At 37.5% G+C, this 24468-nt stretch overlaps 1 protein-coding gene across 5 annotated transcripts in view; it reads left to right on the top strand.

Annotated features, from left to right (window-relative positions):
• The window catches only part of CD274 (CD274 molecule), a 29700-nt gene extending 5650 nt beyond the window's left edge, over nucleotides 1-24050 (top strand). For 3 of the 5 annotated variants that reach the window (XM_043891382.1, XM_043891380.1, XM_043891381.1), the window contains exons 3-7: nucleotides 524-865; nucleotides 6736-7020; nucleotides 8967-9074; nucleotides 10483-10542; nucleotides 10988-11565. In XM_043891382.1, coding sequence (XP_043747317.1) covers nucleotides 524-865; nucleotides 6736-7020; nucleotides 8967-9074; nucleotides 10483-10542; nucleotides 10988-11076 — 884 coding nt within the window. In that variant the 3' untranslated portion in view covers nucleotides 11077-11565. The other 2 variants (XR_006338662.1, XM_043891383.1) reach the window with 2 other exon arrangements.
• Nucleotides 24051-24468: the final 418 nt, after the last annotated feature.

Raw genomic sequence — 24468 nt, 5'->3', positions numbered from 1 at the left:
GTATATTCTAAGGAAGAATTGTAGCATACATGGAATGTCAGGGTAATACAGTACCTGCATCAGCCTGAGATGCTCCCAAAATCTCTGTACTCATCTACCTCTGGCCAGACAACTGATTAAGAGTTTGGGGCAATAAATAGAGAGATCCATTGGAATCTATGATTTAGACTATGTAAAAGGCAAATAAATGTCCAGTCAAAGGACGTTCTGGGGATGTCCACATGAAACAAAGTCTTCCTGGTTATAAGTACCCCTTTACCATTTAATAGTTCTACAATAGTGTATGTTTATGAATTTTGGGACAACTTGTTTAGCTGATTTTATTATTCTAACTTGGGATGAAATATAGCATCCCAAAACATGTCTCAAGCTCACTGGATAAAATAAACATTTCAGGGAAGTAAGTCCGTAAGTGTAATTATCATGTAAGTGACCAGATAAAGCTTCTGTAAATCCTGGACTCATTCTATAAATTTTTTGAGGAATTTTCCATCTTCTAAGGATTGGTTATCTTTCTTTTCAGCATTTACTATCACAGTTCCCAAGGACCTGTATGTGGTAGAATATGGCAGCAATGTGACGTTGGAATGCAGATTTCCAGTAGACAAACAATTAAACCTGCTTGCGTTAGTTGTTTACTGGGAAATGGAGGATAAGAAAATTATTCAGTTTGTGAATGGGAAGGAAGACCTGAACGTTCAGCACAGTAGCTACCATGGGAGGGCCCAGCTGTTGAAGGACCAACTCTCCTTGGGAAAGGCTGCACTTCAGATAACAGATGTGAAATTGCAGGATGCAGGGGTTTACTGTTGCTTGATCAGCTATGGCGGTGCCGACTACAAGCGGATTACTTTGAAAGTCAATGGTAAGATTTATTATAGTTAATAAGGCACAACCTTTGTTAAAACCATATCTCAGTGTTGAACTTTTCATTCTTGAAAGTCCAGCTTCACTTTCCACAGCAGCAGTCTGTTATTCATTCATTCGCACACTCATCCAATGAGCATTGCTTGAGCACATCCTATTTGATAGTCCCCAGAGATCTAGAGCCAAACATGACAGTCATATTTCACAGTACATTCAGTTTTCCTAAAAATTCCTAATCTTCACTTTTTTATTATTATAAACGTAATATGTATACACATACTTGCAAATAATTCACATACTATGGAAGAGGATACAATGAACTACAAAAATGTCTCTCCTCCCTTTGCCACTATATCTTCCATGGCATGCAAAGGTAATAATCACTATTTGCATGTTCCTCCAGGAATTTTTTAATTTAGTACCTATTTCTCAGTTTTATGAGGTCTGCCAGGATTTTCCTTCCTTGGAAACTCTCTATGTCAAATGTAAAGATATATATATTAAAAACAAATCCCACTGTAAAGTTCACATTCAAAAAAACTTGAAGTCAATCTATGAAGGCAAAAAATAATCATGTCAAGTATTGAATAAATGAAGAGAGTATGAACTGTGCTCACTGGGCGTACTTTCATCTTAAAAATCTGTGCCAATAATATGTTGGAGCATTGAAGAAGAACTGTGAGTGTCCAATTCCTAGGTACTGACCTATAAATATGATATCTGGGCACTTGGGTTCAAAATTTGGGGTTTCTTCTGCTAAATACGGAGAAGAAAATAGCAACCCATTCCAGTACTCTTGACTGGAAAATCCCGTGGAGGGAGGAGCCTGGTAGGCTGCAGTATATGGGGTCGCTAAGGTCAGACACGACTGAGCGACCTCACTTTCACTTTTCACTTTCATGCATTGGAGAAGGAAATGGCAACCCACTCCAGTGTTCTTGCCTGGAGAATCCCAGGGACAGGGGAGCCTGGTGGGCTGCCATCTATGGGGTCACACAGAGTCGGACACGACTGAAGTGACTTAGCAGCACAGCTAGCTAAATAAAGGAAAACACCTTAGTTGACCACCTCGGCTTTCACTGTTATGATACACAAAATTGAGACCTGAAAGAATCCCAGACTAGAGCAGCTAGTCCAAACACCCACAGAAATCTCCACAAAGGATCTTCTATTCACATACTTACTGTGATGAAACCCTTGTCATTTGGACCTCCCTTCCATAGCCTTTGGTAATTTCTTTCAGATATTGAGTTGGAATCTGCCATCTATAGTCACAGTTTTGAGAGTATCTACTTGCTTCTTTTTTTCACATGGTGACCTTTTAATATGTGACTAGAGTTAAATAGTCATTCCTTGGTGTTTCTATTCCTGACCTAAGCATCAACCTGAAGGTCTGTAATATAAATAGGAAAAGTTTACATTTATCATAAAAGAGTAACTAATCATTATACACTCAAAATAAAATTTATATTGGAATGTGTCTTATTTCATGGTGCATTGCTGGGCCTCTGAATTTGGCTCAGTTAATGCTCCTGTTGTCAAAATCTCACTTGTCCTATGAAATAGATTTAATTTAACTATATCTTACCATATGTTTCTCCAGAGCAGATATTTATAAAAACAAGCTGATGGAATCCCAAGTTAAGATTTTTAAGTTTTCTTCAGTCTATCAGCAGTTATCAGGCATACTATATTTCAAGGTATTGAAGAAATTATCAAGACTTAGCTCCATGAACAGCCAGCATTTTTAGATCTTGGGTGGGTAGGAAGAGTATCAGCCTGGCATAAGTGGATTAGAAGGAAGTACAGAGTATAAGCTTCTGCTTCCATAAGAAGAGTCTCTCATCAGCCTGTAGGGAGTATGCAGAGAGTGGGAAAGCTGTCCCTGTCCTAAAGTTGTTCTTCCAGTTTTTCTGGGCTCTGTAATGTCCCTTGTGGATGGCATTGGCACCCCACTCCAGTACTCTTGCCTGGAAAATCCCATGGACGGAGGAGCCTGGTAGGCTGCAGTCCATGGGGTCGCGAAGAGTCAGACATGACTGAGCGACTTCACTTTCACTTTTCACTTTTATGCATTGGAGAAGGAAATGGCAACCCACTCCAGTGTTCTTGCCTGGAGAATCCCAGGAATGGGGTCGCACAGAGTCGGACACCACTGAAGTGACTTAGCAGTAGCAGTAGCAGTTGCTGTAGTTTAACACAGTAGAAAACCTTTCAGCACAGGTAATTTTTCCAAGGTGGGGTCCTTGATGGAGCAAAACAGATGACCAGCCAGATTTGAGGATGTGATTTGTTTGACCATTCCATTTCATATTGTAAATTACTAAACTGGCATCCTAGTCCCAGAACATCTCATTGTCATTTGCACACAGTGGTCTTGGAGGTTACGTTGAGCTGCACTAAAAGCAAGCCAGACACCAAGCTTTCATTGCACTGAAGCCATGCTGGCTTACATGAGCTTTACAACTCAGGGAAGTATAACTCCTCAGTCATTTCCATATGCAAATAATTTCACCAGTAAAGCTGTCGAGCTTCTCTTCCCATCACTGCAAATATGTGGTCTCATAGCTTCCCCACAGGGAGTTCAGTCACCATGGGATTTTAAAGGTGAAGCATTTCAAAACTAAAATTTGAGTTTAGTTTTAGATTAACTCAATTATTATTACCACTTAGGTGTTAGTGCACCTTTCATTTTTGTTTAAATACCAGATTCTCAGACATTTGATTTTTCAGTTGAAAATGTTATTTTTTCCTTAAACATTGAACTCTATAGCCAGGAAAATGAAGTGCCCATTTATACTTTCAAGAACTTAGATGGGATTAGACAACTGAAAGAACAAAGTATGTGTAGTTATCCTGATAAAGCTAATTTGTTTGTATGGACCAAGGATTAACTGCTTTACCACCCCTATCTCTCCTCCATATTCACCAACCAGTCTTGTTTAAGTTTTTTCTGTAGCATTGGACCCCATATCGTGTAACATATCACATAAATGGACCTATGTATTTTGTTACTATCTCTTTCCTTCTTCTAGAACATACAGTCCACAAAGACAGAGACTTTGGTCTGTTATATTCATTGCTGTTTTCCTAGGACTTGGCATATAAGAGTAGTAGTAAGACAGGAGCATGTAAAAAATATTTCTTGAATGAATGAATGATGTATTTCCTCAAATAGGATAAATCTAAAATTTTTGAAACTTGAGCAAGTTTCGATATATGAAAATTTATTTCCAAGGCTGTTCGTCAGGAGCTGTCAGTACTTTCTAAAGAATACCACATGAGTTCACTTTGGTAGCAGTAAGAAAAGGAAGAACAACTCTAGCAGTAATTCTGTAGTACTTAAGGGCCAGGCCCCACCCTAAGCACTTAACCTGTATTACTGCATTTAATCCTCAAATGACTCTATGGAGTCAGAGCTTATCATGTTAAAAATGCATGTTTTTCACATTTTACTAGCTCTGAAATCTGAGTGTATCTTTCAGTAGGTAACATCTTAGAATCAGTGACATGTGGTGTTACTCCTCATTTCACTGATGAGGAAACTGAGATCCAAAGAAATTTAAGTAATTTGCCAAGTTCATTCAACTATTAAGTGATGAAGCCAAGTTCTAAACTCAAGCAATTTGGCTCTGAGGCCTGCCCTTAACAGCCAGGTTTTACCAAGATGCCCTGACTCGAAATAAGGCCGGATATCCCTGCAGTGACTTGAATGCAGGCTCGTCTTGCATCTCCCAAGACGAAAGGATGTCTGAATCCCCTGTGGAGACCACAGAGAAAGACCTAGTTCCCCACCTCATCGCGACCGGAGGCCTCACATCCTTTGAAAACTCTTATTTTCTGTGTTTTTACCTCCAAAGTGTGTATTGAGCTATATTAATGTATTGACTTAAAACTACTGTTAACTTTTCATGGTCTGGATTAGCACATGTGTACTCCAGATCTAGTAAACCAGTCATCTGCAAATGTTTTTGGTTACCTATCCCATCAGGAAAGCTTGTTAAACTAATATGTTTATGTGTGTGTGTGTTTATAAAGAATATATTTGTGCTAGTATATAGGTTATGTCATAAGAAATTAACAGTTTTAAAGGCAAAAGAAATTGAACACCACCAATTTCATATGGTTCATAAGAAAATACATTGGACAATCTATAAATATAAAAAATACAATTTTAAAAAGATGACATGAGAATTTAATAAACATAATTTTCAATGTCTTATTAATTATGATGCTTCACTATCATCAGCTAATATTTCAAAGCAGAGTGTATCTCAGGTGAAATTCGTCAATACCCAAAGTGGGTGATCTTGACAATCTTGAAGTGTTTTTTTAACCAATGCCTTGTCCTAGAGAGTTAGGTACTTGTTTTACTTCATAAAGTTGTGGTAAGAAGTATCACTCCTGCCCTTTCCTTTTTGTTTTTGCTTGAATTATTGGTAATATCTTCAATGCTCATCTTCTTTGTGGAAAACCTTTTAATTAGTTGTTCATTTTGTAAGCAGGTTAGTTTAGTTAAAATTAGATAAGAGAACCTGAATATCTATAATAATCTCAAACAAGTCACTGTCCTCCCTTTGGTGTTATAAAATTCCTCTATTCCTTTAAGACTCTCATGAGGTGCATGAAGTGAGAGGCAGTGTCAGTAAAATTTGTTAAGCTTAGATTATTTCTTAATTGTTATGATAAAAATACATATGAGTGTAAGTTCTAATATTTTCTTCTTATACCATTAGTGGTAACACTAAACTATTAGGAGTAAAAATTATGCCAACGGAATAATAACATGTTAACATAGTTGTAACGAATAAACATGAAATAAAGCTCTTAAGCAATATAAGAGCACTAATCTACTAAAATATTCAGTACATTGGATATCTTAATCCTAAAAGTATCCCGAATTAATGATCTAAAATTTAATCAAAGTTAAATGATTTATTAAAATAACCAGCTAAAAAGTTTAAAAAATAAGTATCATAATATAGCATTCTAGATGAAATCCTAGAACAGCAAAAGGACAGTAGGGAAAATCTAGTGAAATGGAACAAAGTATAAGATTTAGTTAACAGTATTGTTCTAGTGTTGGCTCCTTAGTTAGGACGAAAGTACCATGGTAATGTAAGGTGGTAACAGTAGGTGAAGTTGGGGGAGAGGTACACGGGTACCCTATACTATCTTTGCAACTTTTCTGTAAATCTAAAACTATTCTAAAATCCTATAAATGCACTTAAACTTTAAAACGTATCATTCAGGAACATGTATCAACTTTTACAATGACATAATACTATTTTCACTCCTAATTTCTGATCATTCACTTAAAGTTGAAAAAGTGAGTGGAATGTCAAAATGGAATTTCTGTTTATTAAATTAAATGTAAGAAAACAGGGCTGAACAGCTGGAGAGGTTTGTGTTTATGAAAACAGCTTTACAACAACAAAGGGAAAATATACAGGAATAAATTTAAGAATTTGGTCCTTTATAAAAACTATAAAACTTTACTGAGAAACATATAGAGACTTGAATAAATGGACAGACATGATTTATATTTGGATAGAAAGACTACTGTTTTAAAGTTGAAAGTTCACTTTTAAAACAATCTGTATCTTTACTTTAAGCTCAATAAAAATAGCCGTATACTTTTTATAGCAAGATAGGTATTCCTTTAAGCCCAAACTTGGCCCAAGTATGAGTGGAAGAGTTGAGGCAAAACTACCGGCATGTCTCCACTGCTGAGACATCTGAGCTTTAAGATTATTTCTCTGAGAACAGCCTGGATTGGCATTCTATCTAAGGTTGACAAGACCAAAAAGCCACATGTCTAGTTCTGTGTTAAATGAAAGCCATGCCTTCTTTTTGTTCATGACCTAGCTCCATACCACAAAATCTACCACACAATTTCTGTGGATCCAGTCACCTCTGAACATGAACTAACGTGTCAGGCTGAGGGTTACCCTGAAGCTGAAGTCATCTGGACAAGCAGCCATCACCAAGTCCTGAGTGGCAAAACCAGCATCACCAGTTCCAAGAGGGAGGAAAAGCTTTTCAATGTGACCAGCACACTGAGAATCAACACAACAGCTGACGAAATTTTCTACTGCACTTTTCGGAGATTAGGTCATGAGGAAAACAACACAGCTGAGTTGGTCATCCCAGGTAATATTCTGAACATCTCAATTAAAATGTGCCTAGTATTGTCTCTCTCTCTCTCTCTTTTTTTTTTTTAGTAGTATTGTCTCTTGGTACATAGCCTGATGCCTGCTCATCATAAACTTTCATTGTTTGTTGAATGAATGAATAAACTATATTTATATGAATGAACTACATTTACAAAATGCATTCTGCTTCCTCACCTCCATTCATCCAAGTCATATTTCTACTTAGTAAACATTAAGCAAGTATTTATTCAATATGCTGTATGTTTTAGGCATTGGAGGCTCATAGAAAAGTAAGAAACAGTTAACACTCTTCAGGAAACGGATAGTAAAACAGGCAATCTCATTTCATGTTAGAAATGGTCTTGTGGCTGGGGGAATCTGGGCGAGCACCTGAGAGGAAGGCTCAACTCAGGCCATGTTTCAGAAATCCAGATCTGAGTACATCACAGCTGTTTGCTTCTTTCCAGAGTTTCTGTGGCAGGAAACAAATAGGATGTACTTTTCTATCTTATTCCCGATGGGAGAGTGTCTTCCTGCCCGTTCTGTCTCCTCCAAGGTAGTCGTCTTAGTGCATAAATCTGTATTCCCCTGGGCAAGCGACTTGATTTCTTCTGTGCTTTTCACATTTCCTACATAGTTATAACCTATTGGGCAACAGCATCCTGGAAATACATGGGCTTCAATGTATGAAAATGATTTGAGACTCTTGTTTGCACAGAATCAGCTATGTTTTTATCTCACTTTCCTACAGAAGTGGGTAAGGCAGGATATAATCTGGTGAGAGGCTCAGACCTTTAGAGAAGGTGAGCTTTGAGAGCATGATGTTAATATAAACCCAGAGGTCTTCTCAGAGGCACTTCTCACCACACTCTCCTCACCCCCACTAGATGTTGACAGTAAAGCTCTGGTACTTCAGAGAAAACAAACCAAAAATTGAATAGAAAAGGCAAACAATAGGAAAAGAAAATCCAGGGTAGTCCTAAGAACAAAAAGAACAAAAGCAGTTTAGAAAATTAAAGAATCACTTTGGGAGGAGCTGCATTAGTGAATCACTGCCATTTAAAAGCTGTTTTATAACAACTTACTTGTGGGAAGACCTAGGGTTAACTCACCTAACTTTTTGAAATATGTGTTCTCATCTGTCACCTGGGGGTTTTTTCTTTAATACTTGGCACACCTAACTCATAAAGTTATTAACAGACTTTGTAAACTGCCAGCTACTAGAGAAAGACTGACTATGATTGTGGCTTTAAAACTTGAACTAGGTAATCACGAATCATGGCTAATGGTGGGAGGTAGGAGTTAGTCTCTGAGCATCATGTGCCATAAGACTGCTTTTCTTCCTGCAGAGGGCTGGAGATAGAGAGATTGGTGAAAAGTACCAATGATTAGCTATCCCAGGGTGTTCAAATGGTGGAGAGGAAAAAAGCAAACCATGATCCACAATCATGGCCACAGATGTGGGGAAGAAGGAGCTCTTTTGGGAGTGCCAATTAGCCATCACACTGCATCTTTGCCATGTGCAGTAGACTGCTAGCTTTTGTATTAAGGAATGCAAGAAGTGAAACAATCAAGGCTATCATATAATACTGAGCTGCCACACCCTGTGAAAAGCATTTTATTAACATTTAGCTTCACAAAAATTTCAGTATCATTTCCATTTTGTAGACTGGTTAAATGTTTTGCCGGAGAACTCAAAACTAGTGAGTAGCCGCAGAACTTAAGCTGAGGTGCACCTGTCCAACACCTGGGCTGCTTCCAGTTTTCCATGTTGCCCCCATGTTCATATCTGAGGTATTTCACCATTCCAGTCACTCACTAGAAGGGAACTTTTGGTACTTAAGAAAATGCTAACCTAAATTAAACTTCAAAGATGATTATTCTCTTGGTCCCTCCCAAAGAAAATTTTATCTTTAGTCAGTTTCATTTTATTTTGTTTTTCAGAACCATATCCAGATCCAGCAAAAAAGAGGAATCACTTGGTGATTCTGGGAGCTGTGTTCTTGTTCCTGCATGTAACGCTGGCAGTCATCTTCTGTCTGAAAAGAAATGGTATTTCCTTTATTGTGACAGACTCTGGTGGGGTTGTGGAAAAATGTATGAGGGTGCTACTGTTGTCATGGTGGCACTTGCTGGGCAGAGTCAAGTATGCTACATCTCCTGTAATGTGCAGGACAGTCCCATGTATCGGAAGACTATTCTACCCCAAATGCTAGGGGTGCCCCTGACAGGAAACAGTGATTTATAAAATGCCTTTCTATTAGCCTTCCCTTCCAGGGCCAACTTTCAATTATGCAAAGTAGATTTTTAGCTACCGGTTCTGTAGCATCATTTGAATTGGAGGGTGGCAGTAAACACTTGTAGTAACATTTCTAAGGGGGTGAGAGTTGGATCATGGCTGCAGGCAAACCTGACTTGCCTCTGCAAGGTAGCACAAAGACACTCCACTGTTTCACAGCAGTTATAGTGAAGCTGGGCAGGATTGCAGGGTGAAGATCCTGAGAAAAAGGGTGTGCATGGAGGCTGAAGAAGACCAAGTGTTAAAGAGTTTCTTTCTATCATGGGAATAACCACAGACTTACAGGAAAGAAAAAGTTAAAATGCTTGTTGAATTTGTCTTGAGTTAGTTACACTGTTATATTGAGCTGGCTTCTGGGAGCTTTAAATAATAAAAATAGTTCCTTATGTAGAACAGTGGTACTTTTGCCATAGAGCAGTTTGCTGAAGGTATTATATAGTTTTCAAAATAATTTTAATGTGTATATTTCTTTGTTTACCCAAGGGGACAATTAAAATTCAGGAAAATGTGTCTATTCAAATAATTTCCTTTCATTTTAAAATGATTCAGAGTAAACATTTCCCCAATACTTTGAGAAGCATACCAAAGGATCCGATGATGATCTGTATATAGAGTTATCTGATGGCAAATAGGGAAGTGGAAAATGGAAGGGAATTCCAATAATTGTTGAGAAATTCCCTACAACCCCTTAAGAGGTGGGTGGATCTGGGAAAGTGGTGTAATTGAGGGCGTGGAGGTCAGCTTCTTTTAATGAACAGAGAACTGAGACAGCCAGACTATATGGATCAAATTTCAGTGATAGGAAGATCCTGAGGTGGTGTTGATTTGTTCAAGGAAGTGGCTGTGACCACAACTTGCATTTCCATGTGAAAAATCATTAACTGGCATTAGAAAGGGCTAGAAAACTAAAGTATAATAAAGTGTCTCAGGATATGGTACATTTGTGGGGGGAAAATAAAAAATAAAAGTATATACCCCTGAAGAAAATTTAGGAACAAAAGTATGTGTCCTAGAAACTGTTGGGACCCCTGGAAAATGGAAGTCTACCAGATTTCCTAAGGGATTAGAAATATTTCATAGGAATCTAGGATTTAAACTTGAGTCACTCTGTGGGATGTATAGTTGTATTACATGAAAATAAAAATAACTTTTTTCTTCAAGTGAGAATGATGGATGTAGAAAAATGCTGCACCCAAGATATGAATTCAAAGCAACAAAATGGTAAGAATTTTAGCAGGGATTGGAAGTTGAAGAACAAGGGGAAAGCTATCATTATAATCTCCCCTTATTTTACTGAATGCTGAGTGTTGGAACTACCACCTCCTATTTGTCTCACGAATCTGATATAAGAACGGTTCCCACAGTCTGAGATTTAGGGATAGCAGAGGGGAGTAGAGGGATGGCCCTTTGGGGAGGTGGGAGAAGGAGGCAGCTTCTCTCTGCTAGGTCCTTTGCTTTGCATCCTAACATCTCCCTGCATTAGGGGACCAAGTTGATTTATGTGAATAGGTGATAGATGAATGGATGGGTAGATAGATAAAACTTTATATAGGGCACTGTGTGTACTGCTTCATGTACAATACCTCAATCTTCTCTCTCCATAATATCAAAGAAGATTTATTTTTTTATTATCCCAGGATAATACTAGATTATTCCTGTTTTATAGTGGAGAAAGCAAAGAGTCAAGAAGATAATATGAATTGCTCAAGAACACAAGCCTTGACAAATATCAGGCTTTGGAGCCTGCTAACCTGACCATGGAACCTAACTCTTAACCTGTTCACTTAAATCTATTTCACCACAAATGTCTACATTTGTAGAAGTCCAGAAAGACCACGCCCAGTCAAGATCACTGAACTAAGAAGAAAACTATATTAAGGCTTCTGGTTCTTCTTATGTAATTTGAAACCAAACTTCACAATAAGCCCAAGTTAGTCTAATCACCCTGGACAAGCTCAGGCGTGTTTCACTCTGGAGTCCATAGCACTCAGTTGTGTTGTAAAGCTCATTAGTGAGTGTTGTTTGGAGCTTCTTAGGGTGACAGACCATCCCAGTTTGCCAAGAAGTAAGTGTGTTCTCAGAGCATGAGTCTTTCAGTTTCATAACCAGGACAGTTCCTGGCAAACCATGGTAGGTGGTTACAGTCTGTCATATAAAGGGAATTGGGCATAAATATAATGTTTCTTTGTCTTGTTGAAAGCTTATTATATCATCTAGCAAATATTTCTTTTGTTTCTCATTTTCACTTTCCAGCTACACAGTTTGAGGAGACGTAATCCAGTGTTAAAACTTCTGATCTTAAAACAGGGATTCTCAGCCTGTGGTTTGGGTTTATCAGACCAGAGGTATGCAGTGGGCCAGGGGGCTACAGATGATGTAGAACTTAAAAAGCCCAAGCTCTGAAGACAGAAGCTGAGAAAGAAGAGGAGAACAAAGGAAGAAGGAATAAAGGTACCGTGGAAGGAAACATTGGTACTTCTGAATGATGGAAGACTCATCAATGCATGTCAAAAGGAGAAAGGACACTTCTAAATGATGAACCTCCATGTACATTATCCATCACTCATCTTAGGAAAACAGGTTGAGATTCCCTGATTTAATGGTCAGTTCCTCCAGAAGTGCCCTTTGCCTTTACTCAGTGCTTTGATTTGTCTTCTGGTTGCCACAGTGTTTTGAGTATGATTTATTTTTATTTATTTTGAGTCTATGGGGTCTTGTCCTGTGAGTGTGGTTGTGAGTGATTTCTTTTGAAGATATGCTGTAGTAGAAATTAACATTTTTTCACCAGACCAAATTTACTGCTCAATGACTTGTGTGTGTCAAGTAAAATGTAGTATTTGTAAAGTAGTATTTGTAGCATTTGTAAAGTACTTGTTATCCTCTATAACTGTTAGTACTTAGGAATCATAGAGAACAAACCATTAGTTTGTATAAGATATTTTTAATACCTTATTTAACCCACTGATACTTCAATTGTCTTGGATAATCTTATTCTCAGACCTCAAAATAAGATATGTTACCAAAATATCTGTTACACTTAAATATCAGCTTTACAACTATGTGTGCACATAAACTCATTTTATTCCTGTAGCAATAGTGGTAAGCACTAGTGGTAAGCACTATTATTCTACCCATTTCACAACTGAGGGAGCAGAGGTAAAGAAACTTAACCAAGGCAATACATAGCAGACCTCAGATTTCCAAAACTGTCACCCCCTGTCCTTTTATTTATTTATTTATTTAAATTGAGGTATAGTCAATTTACAGTGTCGTGCCAATCTCTGCTGTTAAGCAAAATAACTCAGTTATACATATATATATACTCTTTTTTAATTATTAAAAAATTAATAAAGACACTTTTTTACTTTCTGTCCTTTAGAATATAATTTACAGCTATGCTTTAAGACATGTTCATTCAGCGAACATTTAGGAAGTGCCCTAGCATGTCAGTCACTGTGCCAGGCAGAGTCTACAGATGTGAGCAAGATAAGGAAACTTCCCTCTAGGAGCTCATAGTATAATAAGGACATCAATAAGAAAATATATCGCTACAATATGGTCCATTACAGCACAAGGTATAAGAGGAGAAAAATGTTGTGAGGAGGAAAATTTAGAAAGCTTCCAAAGAAGGGGATTCTCTGGGTAGCCAGCCAGTGTGTTCCTGGACAATTGAAAAGCATAAATATTTTAAAAATCAAAGCAATTTCAGTTTATGAGATGCCAGTATTCTTTAAAACCATGGAAAATGGCTCTTGAAATCCTTTTCTATCACTGTATTTACCCCTGATTGGTTTGCTTTGCCATAAAATTTGATGCTTATTTATATAGGGCCTGGTATTGTTAATAGCAGTTTTCTTTTTTATTTAAATGCAACTGAATTTTGAATTTATACTTTTTCATAATTTGAAATTCAAAAAGTCCAGTAGGAGACATTAAAAAGTCTCCATTCCATCCTCCTACTCATCTAGTTTCCCTTTCCAGAAGCAACCACTCTTATCTTTTGTTCATTTGTCTTCTAAAGATATTCTGTGGATATATGTGAAAATACTTGTAAAATGTGTATATGTTTTTGATTTTTGCTCTTTTCCACATAAGCGGTAATGCATTATGCATCTGCTGTGCACTTTGCTATTTTTATTTAATGTACTATTTCTTATGTAGTAGATAGAACAAATGTGAAGTTCCCAGAGGCTGGGCACTGTCTTATTTGTTCTAGGTCATCTTTTCCATAGCCTCCTAGAAGTTGTGTGTGCATGCTAAGTCACCAGTTGCGTCCCTGTGTGACCCTATGGACTGTAGCCTGCCAGGCTTCTCTGTCCATGGAATGCTCCAGGCGAGAATACTGTAGTGAGTTGCCCTGCTGTTCTCCAGGGGATCTCCCCATCCCAAGAATCAAACCCATGTTTGATCTTACGGGAGAAAAGAAGTGGGTTCGATCCCTAGGTTGGGAAGAGCACCTGGAAGAGGGCAGGGCAACCCATTCCAGGATTCTTCCCTGGAGAATTCCATGGACAGAGAAGCCTGGCAGGCTACTTCCCCACGGTAGTATATACCAAATAGTTACTACATTTAGACAACCAGCCTTTGTCGAGTCCTTGCTCTATGACTGTGTTTGGATTTGGTTTATTTTTTGTTTCTCAAAGAGAGAATGTGTTTCTCACAATGGATTTTCCAGAATGCACCATGTCAATCTGGCCTTAAAGGATGACTTTATTGTTAAGTCTGTATGACAGATTCATGTCTGGAACTTGGGTTTTTTTTTTTCTGTTTTCTCTTGAGTATAAACTTGACTTTGATTTTGCACTTGCAAAATTGTGTTCTTTTTGGAAATTCCAGTCAAGAACCTTGACCCTAGATCCTCATTTGTGCCAGAAAAGGCTTGTGAGGCCTGTGAGCTGTCTGAACCCTTGAGTCCAACCAGGTCTTACCACTACACAGGTCTCCTAAGATATTGCTTTCCAAATGTTCAGATGCCCTCTAGGAGATCCCAGAATATTTCTTCCTTCCTCACTTACCTGGATCAGTGACAAGGAAAATATTCTTTGCTTTGCCATATATCAAAGCTGAAGAAACAGAATCTCCAATAGAAATTTTTCTGTTATCTTTTTGTACATGTTCATTTGCACAATATCCCTTGTTTGGGTGACAGTATCTTTTGTGTGAAGTACAAGCAAGAATTTTGGTTCAGCAAGATGTGAAGTCTGTTCTCTCCATTCCTAAATCTTAATGCCTTTTTGTGGTGTTGGATTTCTAAGGCACTTTATTCCTTTGTCTTGTGTTTCATTGTAAATGATATAGGCAGAGGTGATATCTAATTCTGCATTTGTCATTGTTTACATGTGCATTAATTTAATAAAATATTCTTATTTATTTTGTTACTCAGTTCATCCGCATATCAATTTTCTTGTTTCCTACATGTTTTATAAAAATATTCTCAGTTTAACATTGCGATGGAGACAGTTACTTGGAATATCTTCAGTTACGTTCTTAGCTCTGTTTTTCATAGCTGTGTAAACATAGCTTCTATGTTTACACAGTATACTCTTGCAACCCATATGATGAAAAATATCAAAAGCGTGTTTTAAAGAATGTATTGAAAATTTTCATCCTCTCTCACTCGATGGCTTCCTTTAGAATAGTATGAAGAAAAGAGTCAAATCACTCTGTTCACTTTGAAAAGTGTTCAAATTACTATTGTGAAGATCTGAAGGAAGGGAGATGAGAGAAAAGTGATCTTCGAGAGAACTATAGGGAAATGAAGGGACTTTCCTTTACAAGAGTACTCTTCTCAGATCAGTAGACATGGATATGCAACCCCATGCATGTGAAGCTGGATTTATTCAGTCATCAGGTTCTGAAAAGGAAGTGAGAAACCTAGAACAAAGTTGAGGATTAAGGCCTGTCACAGGGTGAGACAGTAAGACTTAATGTGTCAACTAACTTATGTAGTCATCAATCTTAAAGAGACTTTTAATCATTTCTCTAAATCAGATATTCTTAAAAGATAATGATGACTATTTCTAAGAATATATGACAGATTATAGATGATTCTACAAGCATCAGTATCTTTGTAGAATGATGATATAATGTTTATGCTACTGCTGGGCAATGAAAACAATAAAAATCTTTAGCTGACATCAGAATATTTCACCTTTCTGACCAGACTTTCTGGCTGGCTTTGGTGGTCATGGTTCTGGATGAAATTTTGTGACATTGGAAGTTAGCCTGAAAATGGATCATGAGCTTTCATTAAGCTTTTACTCCAATCCCGTTTATAAGCATGTGACTGTCCACCATAAGTGGACCAAATATATTTTTATCTAAGTATTTTAGAAACAGATAGATTACTACTATTTTAAAACTTAGAATTCAGAATTAACTTTTCCACTATACATATACCAAACCAAATTTGTGAAGATAGCTACATTTCATTTTTATAATTTTTCCCTATTCCAGTCCCGCCCCTAAGTTTCAAGGAAATTAATATTACAAACCAAATTTTTCCTATTGTAATTTAAATATTTTCAGAATTATCTGTATTTTGAAAGAGATTAGGGCCTTTCCTGGTGATCTACTGGCTGAGACTCTGTGCTTTCAATGTAGGGGGCCTGGGTTCAATCCCTGATCAGAGAGCTAGATCCCATATGCTACAATTAAGGGTTTGCATGCTGCCACCAAAGATCCTGCGTGCTGCAACAAAGATGGGAGATCCTACATGCCACAACTAAGACTTGGTGCAACCAGATAAATAAATAAATAAATATTTTTAAGAGGTTAAATTTTAACCAGATTGAAGCAGTTATCGTTCAGTTGCTCAGTTGTGTCCGACTCTTCTCCCTGTACTTCACTGTCTCCCAGAGTTTTCTCAGACTCATGTCCATTGAGTTGATGATGCCATCCAACCATCTCATCCTTTGTTGCTCCCTTCTCCTCCTACCCTCCATCTCTACCAGCATCAGTGTCTTTTACAATGAGTTGGCTGTTCGCATCAGGTGGCCAAAGTAGTGGAGTTTCAGCTTTAGCATCAGTCCTTCCAATGAATATTCAGGACTGATTTCCTTTAGGAGTCACTGGTTGGATCTCCTTGCAGTCCAAGGAACTCTTAAGAGTCTTCTCCAACACCACAGTTCAAAAGCACCAATTCTTCAGTGCTCAGCCTTCTTTATGGTCCAACTCTAACATCTGTACATGACTACTGGAAAAACAGTAGCTTTGACTATATGGACCTTTCTCAGCAAAGTGATAGCTCTGCTTTTTGATACACTGTCTACATTTGTCATAGCTTTTCTCGCAAGGAGCAGGTGTCTTTCAATATCATGGTTGCAGTCCCCATCCACAGTGTTTTTGGAGCCCAAGAAAATAAAATAATTATGATAATTACTATTTATTGAGCATGTATTCTGTGTCAGGCACTAGGATTACACACATTATCTCATTTAATGTCATGGCCTGGTGATGAGGTGTGCCACAAAAGTGCACCACATTTACCTGGAAAGCTCCCAAATCAGGAAAGTTAAGAAAAACTGGAGTGTTCATAAGGCAAAATTGGAATTCCCTGGTGGTACAGTGGATAAGAATCTGCCTGCCAATGCAGGGGACATGAGTTTGATCGATGCTCCAGGAAGATTCCATGTGCTGTGGAGCAACTAAGCCCGTGTGCTACACCTGCTGAGATTGCGTGCTGCAACTCCTGAAGCCCATGCATCTAGAGCCCGTGCTCCTCGACAAGAGAGGTCACTGCAGTGAGAAGCCTGAGCACCTCAACAAAGAGTAGCCCCAGCTTGCTGCAACTAGAGAAAACCCACATGCAGCAATGAAGATCCAGCGCAGCCAAAAATAATTTTTCAAGGCAAAAATACATAATAAAAATACATAATTGCAATGATATTATGGGAAGGTTTTTTCTTAAGAGTTTGTATTATAATTCTTGCTGATTATTTACTTAATTATTTTTCCTCGAGATAAAAATACAATGGTCATTCAAATGTTTTATATATATATAAAACTGTAACATTAATTTTTAATGGAGAGTAAGTTGTGGAACATTGGCTAAGATATATACTTCTCAGTTTCTTACTGTTGTGAAACTATCGTATTTTGACTGTTTTCCATCGATTTGTGATCTGAGTGATGATTCTATAGTATAACAATGCAGTTGGATGGACAGGAAGTTCTGAATATCTGTTTGCACTCAAGTAAATATTATCAGTAAACAGATCACCAATCTCCACTTCCCAGTCGATGTGCCCTCTCTAGGATATCTCTTTTTGTAAAAAATGAGAGTGGCTTATACTATCTCACCAAGAAGGGAGACAGGCTGGGGAGATGGGCAGCAGCCTAGAGTGTAGAGTGAAATCTCACCCACAACCCCAGGATTCAGTTCCTCATCAGAGCTTTTCAGTCCAGATGGGAAACCAAGGAATGATCCAGAGAGGGAAAGGAGGTCAAAAATGATAAAAAGAGACACCCACTGCAAGGCTGGGGCCCGAGCAGCATCATCATCCTGGTTGAAGGGGAGGTAAAAGGAGGTGAAGATGCATCCAGTTTCTACACTTGCAGCGTCTCTTGGCTGGAGACTAGTCAAAGAATCACACACTGCTACATTCAACACTTTGAGAACCCTGAGGATGACTACAGTGGCAGAACTGAATTAGGACAGCTTTCCAATGCCTCCATTTTGGGACAGGAAAATTCTCAACATAAGAAATAAATGGTTTACCAGAATAAGTTCTTCTGGCAGGATTGTGTTATATCTCAACATATTAATCTTATTTTTCTCTGTGTATTTCCTGCCTCCCTCTTGGGCATCTGAGGGTCAGTTTTCCTTCCCAAGCCCAAGCCAAAGCTGAGACCTAGAAAGTACCACTTTGATACGTAAATTTCACTCCCATTTCCCACAGCTCTACTACAAGCTTCTCAGTGGGTGACTAACTCTTCAGACTTCTTCTACATGCCAAGTGTTTACATGGTATTATGGGGGAATCAAAGATATTTAACGTGACTCGTGCTCTCATGAAGCTTACAGTCTGAGGAGACAGTATATAAATTTAGGAAGAATTAAACAATAAGAGAGAAGATGAGACTTTAAAAAATGTCTCAAGACAGAAGAGAGGACAGCAAATGCTGTGAAGTAAAGGAGGGAAGAAATAGTAAGGGCTAGAAAACCTTCACCAAGTAAGCCAGATTCAACTTGGACCCTGGAGAATAGAGAAGATGCCTACTTCTTTATTTGTTTCAATTGGAGGATAATTACTTGGCAATATTGTTGGTTTCTGCCATACAACAACGTGAATCGGCCATAAGTATACATAATCCCCCGCCTTGAACCCCCCAGATGCCTAGTTCTGATGATGTGTGTCTTAGTCCACTTGAGCTGCTATAACAAAATACCACAGATTTGGTGGCTTATAAACAGAGTTTGTTTCTCATCATTTGGAGACTGGGAAATCCAAGATTAGGGTACCAGCCTGGTTGTGTTCTGCCCAAGACCCTCTTCCTAGTTCATAGATGGCACTTTTTCACTGTGTCTTCACATAATGGAAGGGGCAAGCAATCTCTGTGAGATCTCTTTTGTAACAACACCAAATCCCATTCATGAGAGCTCTATCCTCATAACCTAAGCACCTCCCAGAGGCCCCATCATCCTAATATCATCATCTTTGGGGGTTAGAATTTTAACATGTATCAATGGTGGGGACCACAAACTTTCAGAGAGTAACCATGTGGAAAGCAGTTTCTTTTCATACAGGAGAAATCTAACAAAGAAAATCTGCAATCCCTTACATGACACAACCCCTGGAAAAACATAATTTGGCAATATCTATCAAATTATAAATGACCCAGAAATTCTGCTTGCAGAAATTTACCCTACAGTTATATGCTCATACGTGCAAAATGACATATGCATAAGTCTATTTATTGCAGCTTTCTTTCTAATAGCAAAACACTGGAAACAACCCAAATGTCCATCAATAGGGAACTTGTTAAATAAGTGTGGTGGCACATCCAAACAACAGACTACTATATTAGACAGCTGTATCAACAAATAAGGAAGTTCTTCCTGCACTGGCATGAAACAAATCTCCAAGATACATTTATTAAGTAAAAAAGGTATAAAAGAGTATGATATGCTCCACTTTGTACATTATATAAATTATGTATACACCATGTATACTATGAGCACTTTTCACAATAAGTACTTAGTACCTTATGTATACTATGTATACTTAATTTGTATATTATGTACACTATGCATCCTTTCAGATAAAATTTTTGCATTTTTGAAAGGAAAAAATATAGACACATATTTCCTTGTATATGCAAAAATGCATATCTGAAAGGATGCATCCAAAACTGGTTGCCTTTGAAGGGGCATATTGGGTTTATAGTGGCGAGAATTTTATGGCATAACCTTTTGAATTAAATGATTACTTATGCCAAAAAATTATAATTTTAAAAGTCTGAGCTCGATTATTTGACTTTCAGGGACTTTCATGTACTTTTAAGAAATGATAACTCTCATTAATGTATAAGGCTAAATATAAGCATCAGCGGTAAGGGAGTTTGAACAACTGAATTCAACCACCACTGGATTTCAATCCATACTCGAGCCCAATTGTACTGAATTACTTTCTTTCATGTAATTTTCCCTGTTTTTACCTGGCCTCACTGCCAGCACAGCCTCTAGTATGTGGAAGACTGATCAGTTTATTTATGGGCTCTCATTAAGTAGCTGTGGGTCTGGATCCTCAAGGTAATAAAGGACACTTTATAAAGAATGAGTAGGCCAAATCAACCCATTGTTTATAGAGCCATAGACAAGTAATATGCTTCCATAGGTATGAACTAACTAAAATATTTGTACTTTGGGAAAGCTTGCAAGAACGACCCCAACTTATATTTATCCAGTTGGAAAACTGAGTTTAGCACTAGTCAAGTTTTTGCAAACTGCAAAGTGTAGCTTTGATCAGCATTTTTGGGGCTATTGGTGACTATCAAAATTCCCAGACCTAGGCTTCCCCTTTCAGCATCTTGGCTTCTGCATGAGAAACTTTGGCTGTCTAACCTGACATCAAGCATCCAGCCTTTGACAAGGCACAAAAAGCTGTTTTCGCCTAAAATGCTCTGCAGTGGTGAAAAATCAAAAGAGAGCTCATGGAGAAGTTCCTCAATAGACAACAAAATTTACATAACTGAAACTGATTAGAAGAACTTTTTTGTTGTGAGAACTAAAGAAAATGCTGTGTCAGGACCGAGTAATAGAAAAACTAATACTAGTCTCAGCAAATGACCGAGAGCAGCCTTCATCTGTCAATCATCTCTCTTCCTTTCTGGACACAGATGATGATTTAGCAACAATAGAATGGTCCCTTCCTAGGACATGAAGGTGTTTGGAGACTTAAAAACTTGATTAAAATGATTTGGGTATCTAGGAGAAAAAAATACAAAAACCTGCAAAAGACAAAAGCAACAAACAAATGTTTATACTTACCACAAGCTCTATTGAAGTTGCTTCACTCCAAGTGACTATCAAAGAAAAAAAAAGCTGTATTGAGAGATGAAAGTGTATTTGGGAAGAGTGAGAGAATGCTTTTAAACACCTGGAGTCATCCAGACCCAAGTTCTAGTCTTTTTAACTCTATGACCATGGCAATGTTTTTTAACTTCACTGAACCTATTTTCTTTTGACTAAAATGGGGCTAGGACTAAATGAGGCAGCATACCTAAAGTACTTAGTACTGTGCCTGGTGCTTAGAAAGTCTACAGTTTGTGTGTTGATATTATTGATGTCAAGAAATGGTTTATTATTTTCAGGTTCAAGGGCTAAGAATCTAGTCAAACTGTTATTGTTATGGATGACTTAAACTATTTTTTTAAAAATTAAGAGTTTACTATTAAAATTGTATTTATTTTTAAAAATAAAAAATTGAAAACTGAAGTGTTTAATTTTTCTATCTTAAAAGTCAAAACAACTGAATTTAAATTGTGTCAAGTTAAAGGACTAAGTAGGTAGCCTATCATCTTTGAATCTTTCATAAGATCAAAATTAACTAGAATTCCTTTTCTTTTTTAGTTTGCACATTCAAAATTCTGACATTCTTTTTTGATTCATCTAGGCCCTTCATGTTGATAAATGATGAGCTACTATAAAGCAGAAGTTAGTTACATAGGATAACTTAAAACTTATTTAGGGGAAATTTAGTAAATGTTTATTTTAATGAACCATGTTTTGTTTGTTTTTAAAGAAGGATGCTTCATTCTTTGCTAGTTTCAGAACAAACAGCTTTACAGTGGAAAGCAATTCCTCTTTTTACACCTCAGGTTAAATATTTGTCTATTTTTCAGTCAAACTGAAAACATAGCAAAACAATGACCCAGCTTGTTTCTAACTACACAGAAATGAATACACCATAAACAATGTTTCCTCTTTATTGAACATTGGCTGTGTACCTACTGTATCCTCTAGACATTGTGGAGAATACAGCTATGACCCAAATATCCAAGCTGCCTTAAGAACATGAAGATTGAAACATACCATTATTAGTTATGGGCATAGCTCCTCTTCTTTCAAAAACAAAACAAACCAAAAGACACAAGTAAGAGTTTGTTAGAAATAAGAACACAAACCATTGAATCACCAGAAAATAATTTAAGTGCTTTGAACTCAACCTTTATACCCTCTACCACCTGAGTTATATTTTATCAAACTACTGTTAGTTAATTCATATATTTTGGTACCTCAGTGACTGTAATCCAAATACAGTATTTTTGTGTTGATAGTTCCATGTGTTCTGGTACATTATCACAGTACTAGAAAACACATGGAGGAGAGTTAATACCTGGTATTAAGTTTTTTTGTTTGGGAGATGTTTTGTTTTTTAGTATTTACTACACACTGGGCAATGTTGTGAGTGCTTTATGTGTGTTAATTCATTTAATCTTCCTAAAAACCCTGTGAGGAAAGTACTATTATCTTCTCTTTACAGATGAAGAGATTGAGGAACAGAAAGTTTAGGTAACTTAGCCAAAGGCATGCTGCTAGAATGTAAAGAGTTTGCCTTCAGAGCCTGTGCTCTTAAACTCTGCACTATATTACAGCCAAATAAGTGACTGAGTCATGTTAATTGAGGTTTCAAAGTTTAATACTGTTGGAGCAGTACAGTATAGTGATACCTGCTGGGTTGAACAATTCCAGAAGCAGCCTGAGGTTTGTTAGCCCATATATTTTTGTTTTATCAGGCAATGGGGGATAATCTGACTAGCACTACTATAGATATTCTAGTATGGGTCTTTCAGTGAATCTTTAAATTCATATCTGTTCAGATATGATTGTACAATTGTACAATTGCTGAATCATTGATATATACCTAAGAGTAGAATTTCTGGGGCATAGTGTAGAAATTACTGGGAAGTGTACCAATTTGCATTCCTAAACATCAGTGTATGGGAATTTCTTGGGCTTAGTGTAGAAATTACTGAAAAGTGTACTAATTTGCATTCCTAAACATCAGTGTATGGGAATTCCAGTTGCTCCACATTCTCAGCAACATTTGATATTTTCTGTTTCTTTCATTCTTAAAAGAAATGGATTCGTAGAGGTATTACTTTATGGTTTTAATTCACATTGCTTTGTTGACTGATAGAGTTGACCTCCTTTTCATATGTCTATTGGCCACCTGGCAGTAAACTTCTATGAAGTGTCTTTTCCAGTGTTTTTGTCTACTTTTCTATTAGGTTGTCTATCTTACTGATATTGTAGGAAATCTTAACACATTATAGATATGTCAGACATATGAATTAAATATACCTTCTTCCATTCTGTGGGTTTTCTATTCCCTCTCTTAGTGGGTCCTTTGGATGAACAAACATTCTTAATTTTACATAGTGCAAATCATCAATTTTTTTGCTTTACGTTTAGTACTATTTTTTATAAAAATTCAATTATAAAAATTCAATTACCAATACTCAATTCAGTCAGACTTTCTGGAGATGAGATAAAAGTATCGATAATATTTTTATGCTTCTAAGGTGATTCCAGTATGAACCCAGGTTTGAGAATTATGGATGCAGAACTATCTGCTAAGTTGTTAGCTATGAATGTCTTTGTGGGATAGGATTATTACATAGTTTCTTGCTTCCCAGGTGGTGCTGGTGGTAAAGAGCCCACTTAACAATGCAGAAAATTTAAGAGATGAGGGTTTGATCCCTGGGTCGGAAAGATTCCCTGGAGGAAGGCACAGCAACCCACTCCAGTATTCTTGCCTGAAGAATCTCAGGGACAGGGGAGCCTGGCAGGCTACAGCCCATAGGGTCACAAAGAGTCAGACACAACTGAAGTGACTCAGTATGCATGCATTCTTTATATGTGTTTTCAGTTTTGATCGATGCATAGTTTAAATGGTGATAATGGTATGGGGTGGGCTGGTATGTGTGATGAGAAGTCTGACTCCATTTTTTTTTTATGTCTGACTGTTGACAGATTTAAGCTACGCTTCTCCCTTTTCCTCTGGTGCCCCACATTTAGTCAAGCTGATAAGGAGACCTGGGTTGCCCTCCTTTGGCACAGGTGAGAGATTCAAACCATGCAAGCCTCTTCTTGCACATGAACCCCCACTCCAGCTCTATCCTGTAAAGATGATTTAAAAAAGAAAAAAAACCCATCTCCTTTTTTTGCCTTTTCGAGCCCTTTCAGACCTGCATGAGAGACTTGACTGTACTGTACTCCTTAGAGGCCTCAATTATGTAAGTAATAAACTTTTTCATACCATTTTCATGTGTCTCAATGTGAACCAAATTTTGATTAGGGGTCCATTTGACTTTTCAAGGAACTATAAGGGCATGGAAAACAGCCACTTTTGAAAAGTGTCGTTGTAACTCCTTGTAAGATCACGTGCCTTCCTGTGTCACCAAATACTCTTTTTACTGCCTAGGGCTAGGGCTTTTATTGTCCTCAGATGCTAAAAACTTCTGTTTTGTCCTTTGGGAGTTAACCATGGGTTTATTTCTCTATTACCCTACCAGACAATTCCCAGGAAATTTTGCTATTCATTCCTATCTTCAAACTGAATTTTTGAGGCTTGCCGTGGAATAGGGTATAGACTCTTCCTATTCTGGCATGGCTAACATCTTTGCTCTATTCTTCTGATA

The sequence above is a fragment of the Cervus elaphus genome, chromosome 29 (genome assembly GCF_910594005.1).
Source record: "Cervus elaphus chromosome 29, mCerEla1.1, whole genome shotgun sequence".
Taxonomy (NCBI): Eukaryota; Metazoa; Chordata; class Mammalia; order Artiodactyla; family Cervidae; genus Cervus; species Cervus elaphus.
This window is presented reverse-complemented; position numbering and strand designations above follow the sequence as displayed.